The sequence below is a fragment of the Urocampus carinirostris genome, chromosome 1, assembly GCF_059441175.1.
Source record: "Urocampus carinirostris isolate Australia breed hairy pipefish chromosome 1, RoL_Ucar_1.0, whole genome shotgun sequence".
Lineage (NCBI taxonomy): Eukaryota > Metazoa > Chordata > Actinopteri > Syngnathiformes > Syngnathidae > Urocampus > Urocampus carinirostris.
In genome coordinates, this window is record NC_142349.1 from 11,863,419 (window position 1) to 11,879,173 (window position 15,755).

Consider the following 15,755-nt stretch of genomic DNA (forward strand, 5'->3'; position numbering starts at 1 on the left):
TTGCAAAAAGGTAGCTAAGCATTTAGGTGTCTTAACTATGGCCTAAAGTGCTAACAAGGGATTAGTGAGGTAAACGTCCAAAGAGGTTTAGCGCTTAAGGGGCAGTACTGCTTCAGTAATTACACATGAGTTTTCGCAAGGTGCACCCGGGCAGTCGGACAGGCGAGATCACGGTGATGTCAGGACGAGGGAGGGCTTATGGCCACAGATAAGGCGCGCTAATGGAGATGAAACCAATCGGTATTTAAAAGGTCTTTTTTAGTTAAGGCAGTTAGGCTGGCAAGCAGTTTGGTCCTGCGGCGGGAAGACGGGAAGGAGTTGACACGCAGGACAGCGCGCTTCCTGTCCAATCTCCAGGCCCCTATTCTACTTTCTTTTTTATTCATTTTGAATAGATAGATACACTCGCTGGATTTTCAAGGTCAGTCCTCCTAAACTCTTTCTGTCATCACAGAACGTACCGGTATTTGTGTTTTCTTTCGTTTAAAGAAACGTTTGAATACATTGCTTGTAAATGATGGTGGCCAAAGGTGGTTGTTGAAAACAAAATGTGTCAAATGCTGCTGAGGCTGCTGAGTATGACATGATGCTGGGCAATGTTTGTTCAAACAGCACTTTTATGAAAAAATGTTTAATCTATAGTCACTTATCGTGAGGGAACAGCATTGGGATTGTTTTCCATGGTGGTGAATGATTTAGAACACATGTGTCGAATGCTGCCTGCCACATCATTTTGTGCGCACCACAAGAGCTTAAAATGATTGCACGTATAAAAAATAAATGGGCCAAAAGTGTGTTTTGACCAAAAACTAGCTTTGCTATAATGCCCGTTGACCAGAATACCTACAAAGTGTTGGCTCAGCACCACTGCACGGCAGTGTTTCTGTGTAAATACTAAGGAGGGGAATTAAGAAGTGATACCCAAAATATTTTTGTTGACAGACAAGAAGAAGTGGGCACCGCTAGGCCGTACTTGCCCAAGACACACACCAGGAAATGGTACCCCTACAACTCGTGTGGTTAAGGGATCCAACCAGCCCACCAGTAACACACTACTAAGCTTAAAACACACTTCTACTCTATAGCATATGAATAACCTATATTTTTTGTTGACAATATATGTGTATTATTTGTTATTGCAACATCCATTGCAGCCTGGTCATCCTGGAAGGGGGGTTACCAAATGTGCCGTCCTTTCTCAAGGTTTCTTCATTTTCCTCATGTTGAGGTTTTTTGAGTTTTTCCTTGCCCTCGTGTCGGTTTTAGACCAGGGGATGGTGTAATAATAGTCTGTAATAATAGTCTGTGGTCTGCAATAACCTGTGCAGCCCTTTGAGACTCTTTGTGATTTAGGGCTACACAAATAAAAATGACTTGACTTGACTTGACTACATACCCGTACGTGTAGCTACATTTTTTTCAATGTAGCAGTATTTTTTGTGACTTAGAGTAATAAATTATTTTACTTTTTTTTTCATTAAGAAGGTGCATTTTCTTTGAAAACTGTTCATCACATTAAGTTGAATTTACAAGTTACATCCGGCTCATTGAAAGCCCTTGGTTAAAATGAGTTTGACACCCCTGATTTAGAAAAATCCGTGTATGATTGTGTAGGGAGGGAAAATCATAATTGTTGATCTTGACCAATGTTTCTGTAATTAAAACCCATAAGAAAAACTACAATTAGAATTGTATTGTCATTGATATCGTCATAGTGAACTTTCTTTACAACTACATTAAACATGGCACAACAGGATACACATGTAATAAATACCTAAAAGACAAAAATAAGAAAAAAGGAGGATTTTTAAAAAACAACAATATTTACAATAGGAGTACGTGAAGGCAGCCCATGTTAGAATAATCTAAAAGTAGATATTAAGTGATTATTTTGGTAAACATACCAGATAAATTGACAGAACAGGTATTTTAAATGATTTTGGTGAAAGATAAAGTCTCACAGCACAAACGTTTCTGTTTTGGCTAGAGGCATTGAAAATATTTCACAGGGGTTATACAAAAAAATGGAAAAAATAAAAAAAATGAAAACAATGTGTAGAGGAATTCATGATGTAGAACAAAAGGGGGTACATCATGTAATATGTACCTGTCTTAGCCGATGTATCTGTTGTGCAGTGGTTAGCACATTCGCCTAACACAGAAAAGGTCCCGCGTTCAAGACTAAGTGGAAACATGTTGGCCTGAAGACGGCCAATAGGCTGTATTTGCCCAAGACACACTACAGGAAGTGGTGCTCTACGACCCTTGTGGTTAATGGAATCCAACCAAACCACAAAAAAACAATTGAAAAGTAAAACCTTTATGTCAGTTTCTCAACACAAAAAGTTTATAGTATTTGCTTTAAGAGTTATCCATCAGATTTTGGGGATATTTCGAGGGCAGGTAAACCCTCAATCAATTTATAAAAATAATACTTATAATTTTATATTAAAAGTAAGAAAACATGTGTGGAAATAATGATAATGATAGCTAAAAAAAACATAAAAATTAATTAAGCATTATAAAAAGAATAAAAACAATGATAAGAATAAATTAAGCAATCGCAAAGAAAGTCATCAACACCACCCAAAATCATTGGCTCCTCTCTTCCCAGACTGAATCACATTGCGGGCATGATGTATCGCAGCAGAGCCAACAACTTTATAAACGACTTCTCTCACCCTGGCTACCACCTCTTTGTCCTTCTGCTAAAAGGCACTACAGGTCCCATAAAACAAGGACTAACAGGCTAGAGAAAGTTTCTTCCCCAGGGCCATCACCACCCTAAACAAGTGCACAAAGCTGTGATAAATATATGTCTTGCTAATGTATAGAAAAATTGCTACTTTTATCTTATTTATTGATTGATTTTAGCATTACGTTGGTGCTAAATGTTATTTCAACATTTAGCATTGCACTCATAACTTAGACCAGCCTGATCACTATCAGAGGTCTCCAACGTGGTGCCTGCGAGCGCCGGGTAGCCCCTTGAGAAAACCCAAGTACCCTGCAGACAGATTCTGAAAATAGCTTACAAGTGATGGGTATTTGCGATTTTCCAGTAAATTCGCTTTATAATTGACGTGATGTTTTAGTGGCTGACCCAACTTCTAATAATTACAACTTGGTATTAACATAGTAACAACATAGTAATAATATGAGTTGTTATTTTAGAAATGTACACCACTGCTCAAAAGTTTGGCGTCACCCAGACAATATTTATTATTTTTTCACGTAAATTCACACTGTTTTTAATTAATCGAAATGAAAGTATAGCTGAGACATTGAAAAGGTTTGAAATATTTATTTTTATACGAAAATATATATGCATTATCCCTAGAACTTTTGTCAAAGAACGGACATTTTTAAGCCAAGCCAAACTTTTGAACGGTAGTGTATTTCAAAATGGTAGCCCTTTGCGCCAATCAGTAACAATAAGCACCTCTAAGCTTCAAATTGGTTGGGGACCCCTGGTTTATATCTATCAAACTATGACACATAAACTAAACCCTCAAGTCCATTTTAATATTTAATGAATTATTTATTTTCCTCAACTGAAAATCGAACTTGAGTAATAGAGTCATCGCACTTTGCAGGGTCGTAATCGTGTTTACTCCGAGAGCCGTTTTAGACTGTGACCCTGCTTTAATTGTTCAATCAGTGCTTACCACTGACAAGCTTCGTATAATGGAATTGTCTACGTGTAACTGAGAGTACGCGAAGCTCTTGTGTGTACGACGGCATGTGTGTGTTTGGATGTGTGTGCATCTGCGATTGTGCATTTGTGTTAGGGTGGGGTTACTTAAGAAGGGGCGAGACAATGTCTGATATGACCTCCTGAAGGCTGCGGCTAAGTCGTCAGCAATTTTTCCCTTGAATTCATTCTTGTAATGAGATTACGTAGACAACACTAAGTCCAAAGGAGTCCACAATCCCTGCGCATTAGGCAGCCCGCCTGTCGCACAAATACTTTGAGCGCTCACCTTTCATTCGGATATTCTCCTTTTAAAATAATGACGGCAATTACGAAGTGGGAGATTTGTTCCTGGCCTGTTCTCAACTCCTGTTTTTAAGCAGTGATTGAATCTGAATTGACAATAATGTGAGTTGTTGGTAATGTTATTGTACATTTCACTCGAAAAAAATGTTGAAATATGTTTTCCTTCTTGTATATAAAGTTTGACATCTTAAATATTATCACAAAAGGGAAATGTTAGAAAGTACGAAATGGAGAAACAAATTTTGCACTTGACAGCAGTGACATGCTTTGAGTTTTATGTTTAGTGAGGCAGATTTAAAAATAAAAAATGCTACATCAAATTCATTATTTGATTGCTAGGACAAGAAAGAAATGCATAGAATAATTGGCCTAAATTGTGTGCTAAGATATTCAAGCATTTAACCAATCAAATTTCAGCCATAAATTGTTGCCAGGGTCGGAATTCTGCCCAGAGGCCTTCACAATCAGTTTTGCAGGCCCACAGTGGTAACAAAAGTGTGGATAAAGCTGTGGGTTAGCCAATCAAATTTTTAGTTCAGGGACCTGGGGCTTCAAGTAGGCGTAAGGAAGCGTTTTCATAAACTATCATTTTGGGGCGGTATCTGAAGGGTGCTTCTGTCGAAAGGACATATTCAACTCTAAAAAACTGAAGTCAGAAATACGACAGGTTTGATCGATTCAGACGTAACAACACTGAAGGCCTAGGTGTGAAATGCACGGACGACACCATTCATCATTTGCTTTCCTTTTCGCTGCTTCCACTGCCGCTTTTACCAACCTTTTCTTCACTTTATATCTTTCATACGCATCGCCACTCTTCAGCCACTCCTCAAAGGCACGTCTCCTTTCTGTCACAGCCTCTAATATCTCATCATTCCACCATTCACTTCCTCTCCTAATACCTCGACCAACTTTTCTCATTCCACACACTTCTCCTGCACTCCTCAACACATCATCTGGAGGGACGAAAGCATGACCAACTTAGGTGCTGAGGTGCCTAACTTGTTTGGGTGTTTGGGCAATTGGGTTGGCCATATCTTACTTAATTACCTACTTGAAACTGGCGTAATTGAGAATAAAAAAAAGATGTATTTTAATTAGAATTGTTTTTGTTTTCATTGGTAAAAATGTAATCGTCATTGTTTAGAAATGGCATTCCAGAATAATCACGTAAGAAAGGCTTAAAAGACAAGAAAAAACAAAACAAATAAATGTCAGGAAAAATAGGCAAAATATTGAAAAGGTACTGCTTGGACACTGGCCTTTGTTATATCCAATTTTTCTTTCATAATGATTATTCTATCATTGAAAATTTCCTTCAGTTTTCTGTTTTTAATCACCTAAAATAATCTGCTGTGTTTTTCTAAGGCAAAGTTCCTCTTCTCCAACATATTGCTATCGCCACCATTTTTTTTTTCAATTCATATTGATTTTTTTTTAACTGTTGCTGAGGTAGGAGGATTAACCCAACTTGAATGTTTAACTGTGGAGATAATCCAATAAACCTTAAACAAACGAGTTGCTTTTCCAAAGAGCGCCCCACGAGGAAGGTGTTTACTTATTTCAAAATGACATTACCGAATATGTAACATATGTTTTGTATCGTGGGGAAGGAGGAGGCAGGTGTGTTGGGCCGCCCACATAGCAACGTATTAACCCATTGCGCCCCCCCATATTCATCCCTGAGGTGTTTTTAGGGCATCCTGGGTGCTAATGGGGGCTAATAGGCTTAACACTCAAGGTGTATTGTGCAGGATGCTTACGGGGAAGGTTTGCTGGGGGTAAAACTCTAAACGTGAGGATTACCGCCGACACATCCCGTTAAAGTGCTGTATAGCCACGATTTAGCTAATAGGATCCTGGGGGAAGTGGGTGAGTGGGTTGGGGGCCCGGGCGGGGCCGGGCTGGGCTGAGCTGGGGGTGGGGCAGAATACAGGGTCAGCAGATGTAGTTAGCAGACTGTTGAAGGGCTACCGAGAAGATTACAAGCTAATAAGATGCTTTCAGGAGAACTTGACAGGCTGTCATAATACGCAAGGGTTAAGGACAGCATCATAAGTAATTATACATGGGTGTCGAATGGGGAGAACACAATCAAATAAAGGGCAAATTATACAAGGCGTTTAAAAAATGGAATGCTCTCAAAATTAATGTATGGGGTTGCATTCCAAAAAACTCCCGCAAGAGTAAAAACTTACAAAGTAGAAAAATGTATTAATTACTACCCACTACACCAATACTTCATCCCGCTACCGTCAGAGGGCAGATACAGAACAATGCTATTTAGGAGTGCTTACCTCTGGAAAAGCCTGATCCTCACTGCCTTCACCTTTCTAAACAACAAGCACTGCTGACCCATCAAATCAGTTCTGCCCTCATTGTCTTACTGTTATGTATGTTTATCATTCTGCTGTTTTTTTTGTTTTTTTGTGTATGTAATGTAAAGACTATTGTTTCCCCCGGTACAGTCGGTGGCGGTGAAATTCCCTAAGGAGATGAATCAAATCGAAATCTAAATTAGATATTCATAACAAATAATACACAGTATATTACTTTAACAAAATATCAACTGTGGATCTACAAACAAAAACAGAGTACAGATTTAAATGAATGGTCTTTATTGTCATTCTACAATAATGACACAATAGTACAACGAAATTGGAGGCCTTTTCCTTTAAGTACAAGAAAGCAAAATAAAGAGCAGCAGACGAGGTTCACGTTAGCATCCTTTAAATGAATAAGATGTGGGTTCATTCATTTGTTAATCTGACTGTGCCTCACACAGACATAAACCTCACTGCACGTCACTGGTTTTTAACCCCGCTTATTTCTTTTTTCTACCAATTTTCTCTAGCATTCTCGTGGTGGCCGGAGGAGGGTACAATGACCCCTCGCGAGCAACTGAGGAAGATGACGACACTGGGAGAGCAGGGAGCTTTGGATGAAAAGCACTGGTACCGCTTGGTCAACGGCATGTCGGCAAACGGTAAGAAATGAAAAAAAATGTGCTTGTCCTGGTCGCTAATGGCCGTGTTTTTGTGTGGTAGAGATGAGACAGAGGCAGGAGATGATGATGAGAAACCAAATGGCCATGGCACCACAGATCCTCACCCAGGGTCAGCAGAGGTTACAGGGGATCCCCACACCGTTTGAACCGCGATTCATGGAAAGGTTCGGGAGGGCTGCTCCTAATATTTTTGTGACCTTACCTGTTATGATATCACTAAAATGTGCTCCTTTTTCAGAGAGTTGGTCCCTTCGGCTGAGATGGTGGCCCCAGATGGGAGGCAGTTACACGTGGCACCTCACCTTGGCCCCCCTCTTCCGCCGCATGCTAGCGTTATGCCAGGAAGAACATTTCCAGGGGCAGGTAAAAACAAAGTTTTTGCACATTCTTAACATATTGAATGTGACATCTCTTTTTGTTTCAGCTGGCTATGGCTTCCTACCCTCAGAGCCCATAGAAACGGTCGCCCGGCGACAGGAGCTCATTCACAAGCAAAACATGGCCAGGTGAGATGATGGTCAGCATCTGGCAAAAGCACTCAACGAAGTAGAAAAAATTTATCAAGAAAGGCAATCAGAAATCTGGAGGGGGACAAAAGTGCAGGTTTTAGATCAGGGGTCTCAAACTCAATTTACCCGGGGGCCGCTGGAAACCGAGATTGGGGGAGGCCGCATAAGGTTTTTTACAACAAAAACCTCACATTAAAACATTCCACTGTTCTCAAATTGCCTTATTTTTTTAGGATAGAAGAAGATGGAAAAATGAACATATTATCAAATCAATAAATTAAAAAAATAATAATAATTCAGTAGATATAAACCTGTCCATGCAACCTTATTTCTAAAGTCATGCCCATTCCATCACGTGAACACTTCATCACTTTACTCTTCCCAACATTCACACATAACTTATGCCTATCACATACTCTTCCAATTCTCTCCATACCATCAATCGCCTCAACTCTCACTTCCCTCCCATCCTCCACATTAGCAACTCCTCAAAATACTCTGCCCATCTCATCCTGACTGCACTTCCGCTAACCAGCAATCTACCATCCTTATCTTTCACTTTTTCTTCCTTTCCAGACTCACTGTTTCTTTTCACTTCTTTCCAGAACACTTTTCTCCTTTCCTCAAAGTTCACTCCTATCTTTCGACACCATTTATCATTTGCTTTCCTTTTCGCTGCTTCCACTGCTGCTTTTACCAACCTTTTCTTCACTTTATATTTTTCATACGCATCGCCACTCTTCAGCCACTCCTCAAAGGCACGTCTCCTTTCTGTCACAGCCTCTGATACCTCATCATTCTACCATTCACTTCCTCTCCTAATACCTCGACCAACTTTTCTCATTCCACACACTTCTCTTGCACTCCTCAACACATCATCTGGAGGGACGAAAGCATGACCAACTTAGGTGCCGAGGTGCCTAACTTGTTTGGGTGTTTGGGCAATTGGGTTGGCCATGGTCCAAAAATTTGTGTGTGTGTTTTTTTGCTATTTTTTTTTCGCTTTTATTTTCTTTGTTATTGTATGTGTTTGTCTTGCTGTCGGTCACCCCTCTTGAGGGATATGACCAAGGTAGATAGATAGATAGATATGAACGACTGAAAAACCACATGTAGTTAAGTTGTTGACGAGATAAAAATAAACATTATTATCCGGTTTATCTCATCTCATCAGCTGCACCGCTTATCCTCAGTAGGGTAGCGGGGGTGCTGGAGCCCATCCCAGCAATCATTGGGCAGTGGGCAGGGGACACCCTGAACTGGTTGCCAGCCAATCGCAGGGCACACAGGGACAGACAGCTCGCTCGCTCATTCACACCTAGGGACAATTTTGGACCGGCCAATCCACCTGAAATGCATGTTTTTGGAATGTGGGAGGAAACCGGAGTGCCCGGAGGAAACCCACGCAAGCACGGGGAGAACATACAAACTCCACACAGTAAGTCCGGTAGCTGGATTTGAACCCAAACAGGAGGTTCCCGAGACCTTAGGAATGTCCCGCACACGCGCTAACCACTGCGCCACCGTGCTGCCCCATCCGGTTTATTTTCTTTATTAATACTTCTTTAACTTTTAACTTTCTAAAGGTGTATAGAAAAGTGAAAATAAACTGTACTTAACACTTTTTCTCTTGCTTACTTCTTTCTGCTTGAAAATCCACCAAAAACAACTGCCAAAAAACACAAGAAAGACATCTGAAAATGATAAAGACATTTGAAAATGATAAAGAAAACCACAACTTTAAATGAAAGTCAACAAAAAATGAACAAAAAACACTCCAAAAAACATCAAAAAAACAACAACCACCAAAAATCTCCTTATCTGTAAAAGTATAAAGAATGTACTGAAAAGTACTAAAAAATAACTGGAAAAGTATTGAAAAGTATGGAACAAGATATAATAAATAATATGGGAAAGAACTGAAAAGCATTAAAAAGTCCTGAAAAGTAAGTAGAAGTACAGAAAATTTATAGAAATACACACTTTACTCAAAAGTGTAAACATGAACGAAGAATGCCTGAAAAATGACCAAAGAAGAGACCCAAAATTGACTGAAAATCGACCAAAATATGCCTCAATAATGACGAAATGTCAAAGAAAAAAGTCCAAAAGCAACCCCAAATCCACATTTTGATTAAAAAAAATAAAAATAAAATACTTTTTCTTTTTTTAAGGCAGCGGTCACAAACATTCTGGGGTGCAGGTTTGAGATCCCTGTTTTAGATGGTTCTGACCTACATCACACATGATTCTTAATATTGGTATAGGCTCTGGTTGAATTTAATGATGAGTTGATTACATAAATAAGGTTTTGGAAGCGGGTAAAATGTAAAAAGTGCAGGACTTGATTCAGAGTGTAATTTACTGTTGTGAGAGGAAATCAGGGTAAAGAGTAATGCTAACTATCAGAAATGTATTAGCCCAATTTCAGTCAGACTCGTTAGTTGTTAGCAAATGTATCAAACATTTAGTTTTTTATTGGCTTATTTGACGTATATAGTTTGATTATACAAAAAGAGAATCGCATCACTCCCCTTTATTAGTCAACATAAGAATCACAACGATTTCAACCCTGTCAATTGCTTATTTAGGTTGGTTTTTGACTACTATTCTGAGGTTTTTGTCGACAAAATATCACAATGGTCTATCTTTATCTTTACATAGAATGGAGATGAACGCCATACTGCACCAAAAAGAGCTGGAGAACGCCCACCAAAAGGGTCTAATGGGCATGGAAAACCCCATGTCCTATCCTCCTAACCCAATGCCCTTCAGAGGTCGCCAGCGCATGCCCGACAGCCACGAAGTCTTCGTCCACAGACCCACTCTGGACGACCTGCACACCAACAGCATTCTCATGACAACCAGTCCGTACCCCCCCATCGGCACCCTGCACCGAGAGCGAGGCCGTCGAGTGGGAAGGCGGCCCGCCACCCAGAAGAGCGCAGACCAACACCCCGGTCCCGTCAAGGGCCACGCAGAAGACAAAAGTGTGGAACGAAGTCCGGGCGGCGGATCGGGTGGGGAGGACAAAGAGACGGAGATCAAGGGGGAAGTGGGAGAAGAGTGCAACGTCAGCAAGGCACACCACCCAGCCAAAGCCGAGGCTGACCTGGCAGCGGGGGGCAGGAAAATGGAAGTTACCCTGCGTAAGGGCGGCGCTCAGGCGCAATGCACGGACGCAGGCAACAGTGGCTCCAACGACAAAGATGTTCCCACACAGTGTGCTTCCTTCCAGGAGAAGTTCATGTATCCCACTGGTGGCATGCCTTACATGTTCCCCGTTGCTGGGAATGGCTTCCTACCACCAGGTGCGCTTAAAAACAACCATGCATTCGAGAGGCCATTTGAGAAGTACATCATACTTGCTCTCACACAAAAGGGATATACAAATAAACATGACTTGACTTGACTTATGTAAAAAGTAATTCCTTTAGCCCCAGATTGCCGACATCCTAAAGTAGCGCATTACTCCAAAACTATATGTGATTACCGTTTATACTCGCATTGAAGCTGATAACCTAAAACTGCTTAAGAATGGCCACATAATAAAAGAAATAGAAGAAAACATGAAGCCTTCATAGTTTTTGTGACCACTAGCTGAAACACTCCATTTACATTTTGTCTATGGGCTTCAAACCAATCAGAGATTTCCTCCTCCATTGCTAAATACTTTTAAAGACGTTTTATTTTTTTTCCAGGCATGGAGTAGCAAAAATAATTTTACCCCCAAAAAAAACAAAACACCAAAATTCAGAAGACTTGACTTGCTCCAAGCTTGCTAATCTGATCCCTAATTCTATTGTTTAGGCTAAGGTATGCACCAAATTGGAATCCTTGGTTTTCGCTATCACCCTCTGCAAGAATTGCGTGCCACACCCTGCATTTGTAGACTTTCAGCACAGTAATACGTTACATAGTAATTATATTACTATTTTTATAATTATAATGTAATTAATTCTGTGGTTTTGAAAAAGAAAATGCCCAAATTATTAAGTAAAATTAAAAATATTTTTATTGAGAAAATCTAATGATTAAATTTAAGTTTGATAAAAAAATTGATTTCATTTTCATGACTACTACCCTGACTTCACGTCACTGTTCATACTGTTATCACAAAATTAGGAAAGTTTTTTTTAACCTTTGTGACTAAAAATGTTCACAGGTCCGCCCAACGTCTTCCTAAATGGTGAGGAAGTGTCGGAGGACATAAGAAAATGGAGCGTCAATGAAGTCTGCAGCTTTATCAACAACATTCCCTCGTGTTCAGAGTACACTCAGGTACATATCACAACTGTGGACTTTTCACTTCATGCGGTTTTGATAATAGAAGAAAAACATTTGACCGTGCAGACGTTTAAAGACCACATGATTGATGGTGAAACGCTGCCCCTCCTCTCAGAAGAGCATTTGCTGGACACGCTGGGCCTTAAACTTGGGCCCGCTCTGAAGATTCGTTCTCAGGTAAATCAAATGGAATGTCCTAGGCCAAAGGTCTCCAACCTTTTTAAAGCTACGAGCTACTTTTTGTTACTGATTGGGGACTAATATTTTAATATACATTTTTAAAATACCACCCTATGTTATTACTATGTTACTACCATATATTAGAAGTTAAGTCAACCACTGAAATATCATGTCAATTAGAAATCAAATTTACTAGAAAATCACAATGATAATATGGCTATTTCAACATTTCAAGTTGCAGTTTTCAGCAAAGTTCACATGATGCCCACAAAGTATCATGTGACATAAAAACAGTGTTTCCTGACATAATTTCTGCTTCTTAGTGAAATGCATGCTCAAACTATTTTTAGAATTATAATTAAACAATACAGAAGTTATTAAAAGAAGTTATTAACAGAGGTTAAATAAAACAACAACATGTTTACAAAGTACAAGGGAGTCGCGTTCCAAAAAGGTCCCGCGATAGTCAAAATCTGTGAAGTACCAACATTTATACATTGGATATCAGTAACATCTAATATATATGACAGTAACAAAATAACAATTCGCGATCTACAAATTACACAGAAATGCAGTTGAATAAATTGTGTTTTTTGTCATTACACAATAAAATAACAAAATTGGAGGGTTTATTCTTTCAGAGTAAGAAAGCGGTGTAGAGAGCTTCCGGCTAGGGCATGCGAGCATCGTTATACCCGAATTTAGCCAGGTCTCCGGGATGATCAAAATACAATAGTCACAAATGTAGCAGTTTCCCACGAGTTGTAACTCCAGGTCATCCGTTTTGTGGATAATTGGTCTGGCGTTGGTGAGATAGATGCTCGGCAGGGGTGTCTTGTTATGTAGCTGTAACAGAAGGCCAGACACCTGACACCGCCTCAGTCTCTTACCTGACCCAATAACAATCCACGGAGCACCTGCTGGTAATCACATAACTTTGCGCTATCCTGACTTTACTCATAGTCCAATTTAATTGACAAATGTAATTTCAATGCTATGAGCCGCTAAAAGCTAGCTGTCGCTGTGCTTTGCAGTTCGTCTAGTAGACCTATTTATTTGTTTGACCGGCAGCATACACCAGCCTATCACAGTCACGTGCACGCATCCACCCCGCTTGCCCCTGTGATACCATTTGCTGTGTGTAATCTGCTGCAGAAACAAATGCACGATGAAAATCCACAAAGTATCGAAGCCGTGAAAAGCAAACCACGATACAGCAAAGGATTCCTGTACTTTTATTTGTCAAAAAAAAATACATGAGCCTCTTAACTGGATTTGTTTTTTGGTTTTAATGTGTAATGGAGTATTGGATAAATAAAGGTTTCTACTTTCCGAGTTTTGACTATCGAGGCACCTTTTTTGAACGTAACCCTTGCAAAAAACGAGTGGTTACTGTACTCCAGGGGTGCTCATTAAGTAGACTGCGATCTACTGGTGGATCACAGGGGTAGTACTAACTGGTAGATCACGGGAAAGTGTATCCGTTACATTGTATTTGTTGGGATATGCTGTCATCTAGCGGTCAAATGCAGCATGTGACACTTATTACAATTTGGCGATTGCATTACATAATTTTTTTACTTTGATGAAACATATTTGATTTAATTATGCGTGCGTTGAAAAATATTGTGAGCATTCAATTCCACTAATTGTGACACTTTTTTAGAATGCTTGACTGCTCTTCAATCTCTATTTTTGGGGGGTAGGTAGATAATTTTAACTTGGTCATTTTGTAAGTAGCTCGCATGCGGATAAAGTGTGAGTACCCCTGTGGTAATCCATCGGCAGAAGAGCAAAAAAAAAAAAAGTTGATTTACCAGGACGTGCTGTGCCTCCTAAAGGTTTCGAGGCGCATGGGAAGCATGCTGTACATGATGAACCTTCCGCTCCCCGCCGGCACGCTGCAGGCCGCCCCCGACAAGTCTGCCGACCATTTATCGGAGATGGGCTCCCCTATCAACTGCAACAACGAGGAGATGATGATGATGGCGGCGAGCCCCCGGGAGGCTGCCGACGTCCTCAAACCTGTCGAGCATCTCTCCGAGCCGGACAACAGTTCACCTCGTCCCAAAGAATTAGCCAATGAACCTATTTAAAACATTTCGCTGAAAAAAACAGCAGCACTTACCGCTAGCGAATATTTATAAGAACTAAGTCCAAGAAAATCAAAGTGTAAAGTATTTATTTGAACTATGATTAACTTTACTGTACACTGCGATGAGGTCATTCCACAATGTTGTATGTGTGTGTTCATGTTTTGATCTGTATGGCTCAAGAAAGTCAAACTCAGTTTGGCTCGGGGGCCAGATCCAAATATTGACTTTTGTTTTTCAGTACCATGCTTTATCATTTAGCCTAAATGGGTAGCCTACTCTAAAAATTATAATCTTGGATGATAAGGGATCTTTTTTTAAGCACCATTATCATGCTTGGCATTGAATCTGTTTTTTTTAACAGTTGACTTAATGCAGCATCACATCTGAATCGACGGACAACAAATATGGCAAATATAAACAAACTATTCTTGAAACAATGGCCATACTGCTTTGAAATAAATGAAAAAAAATACAAATTAAGAATGTTAGCAATGAACATGCAATTACATCCGACAAAACTACTAATACAAGGCTGGTCCTGTTGCAGCTGAGAAAAAACTACACAATATTGTCTTTAACATGTAACCAGATTGGTCATCAGCAGGTTTTGCTGCCATCTAGTGTCAGAAAAGAGCATTTGTTTTGTATTTAATAAAAATATATTTTGATAGAGCTTGAGACTTGCTTTTATATATATATATGTATATATATATATATATATATATATATATATATATATATATATATATATATATATATATATATATATATAGGGCAGCACGGCGGCGCGGTGGTTAGCGCGTGTGCGGCACAGTTCTGAGGTCATGAGATCGGACCTCCTGCGTGGAGTTTGTATGTTCTCCCTGTGCTTGCGTGGGTTTCCTCCGGGCACTCTGGTTACCTCCCAGATATTGGATGGATAATTTAGTCGCTCATATAATCTCTCATCTCATTAGCTGCACCGCTTATCCTCAGTAGGGTCGCGGGGGTGCTGGAGCCCATCCCAGCAATCATCGGGCAGTGGGCAGGGGACACCCTGAACTGGTTGCCAGGCAATCGCAGGGCACACAGGGTCAGACAACTCACTCGCACATTCACACCTAGGGACAATTTGGACCGGCCAATCCACCTGAAATGCATGTCTTTGGAATGTGGGAGGAAACCACGCAAGCACGGGAAGGACATACAAACTCCGCAAAGGAAGTCCGGTAGCTGGATTTAAACCCACACAGGAGGTTCCCAAGACCTTAGAACTGTGCCGCCGTGTATATACACAGGAAGCGGGACGTTGCTACTTCGCACTTTGACGTTTGCAGATTCAGAGCTTCGCGGGCCTAAAAAATAATAATAATAAAATAAAATAATTTTTAAAAGTATATATATATTTTTTTTTGGTATATTTTTTTAAGCATTTTTGAAGGGGCGTCGCTACTTCGTGGTTCCATGTTTGCGGGTTCAGAGCTTCGCAGGTCTAAAAGATAATATCAATAAAATGAAATAATTTAAAAAAAAAAAAGCGCAGGTCTAAAAATAATAATAATAGAATAAATTAATAATAATAAATAATCATTATTTCATTTTATTTTTCAAGCATTTTTGAATAGGCGCAGATTTTCACTTTTTGCGGGTGGTTTTGGTCCCCATTAACCGGGTCTAAAAAATAATAATAATTACAA

The 15,755-nt window shown here is 39.9% G+C and overlaps 1 protein-coding gene across 3 annotated transcripts; it reads left to right on the plus strand.

Moving 5' to 3' along the window:
* The first annotated feature begins 145 nt into the window (after positions 1-145).
* On the plus strand, positions 146-14,752 carry samd7 (sterile alpha motif domain containing 7). Of its 3 annotated transcripts, none has more exons than XM_088326694.1 (9): positions 146-421; positions 6,855-6,986; positions 7,048-7,171; positions 7,246-7,370; positions 7,432-7,513; positions 10,181-10,827; positions 11,682-11,797; positions 11,870-11,980; positions 13,825-14,752. In XM_088326694.1, exons 2-9 carry the CDS (start codon positions 6,884-6,886, stop codon positions 14,077-14,079), a joined length of 1,563 nt encoding a protein of 520 aa, XP_088182820.1. In that variant the 5' UTR covers positions 146-421; positions 6,855-6,883; the 3' UTR covers positions 14,080-14,752. The 3 variants fall into 3 exon arrangements, with proteins under 3 accessions (XP_088182820.1, XP_088182828.1, XP_088182811.1); XM_088326702.1 differs by lacking the exon at positions 146-421 and adding an exon at positions 4,930-4,993; XM_088326685.1 differs by lacking the exon at positions 146-421 and adding an exon at positions 4,935-4,985.
* Positions 14,753-15,755: the final 1,003 nt, after the last annotated feature.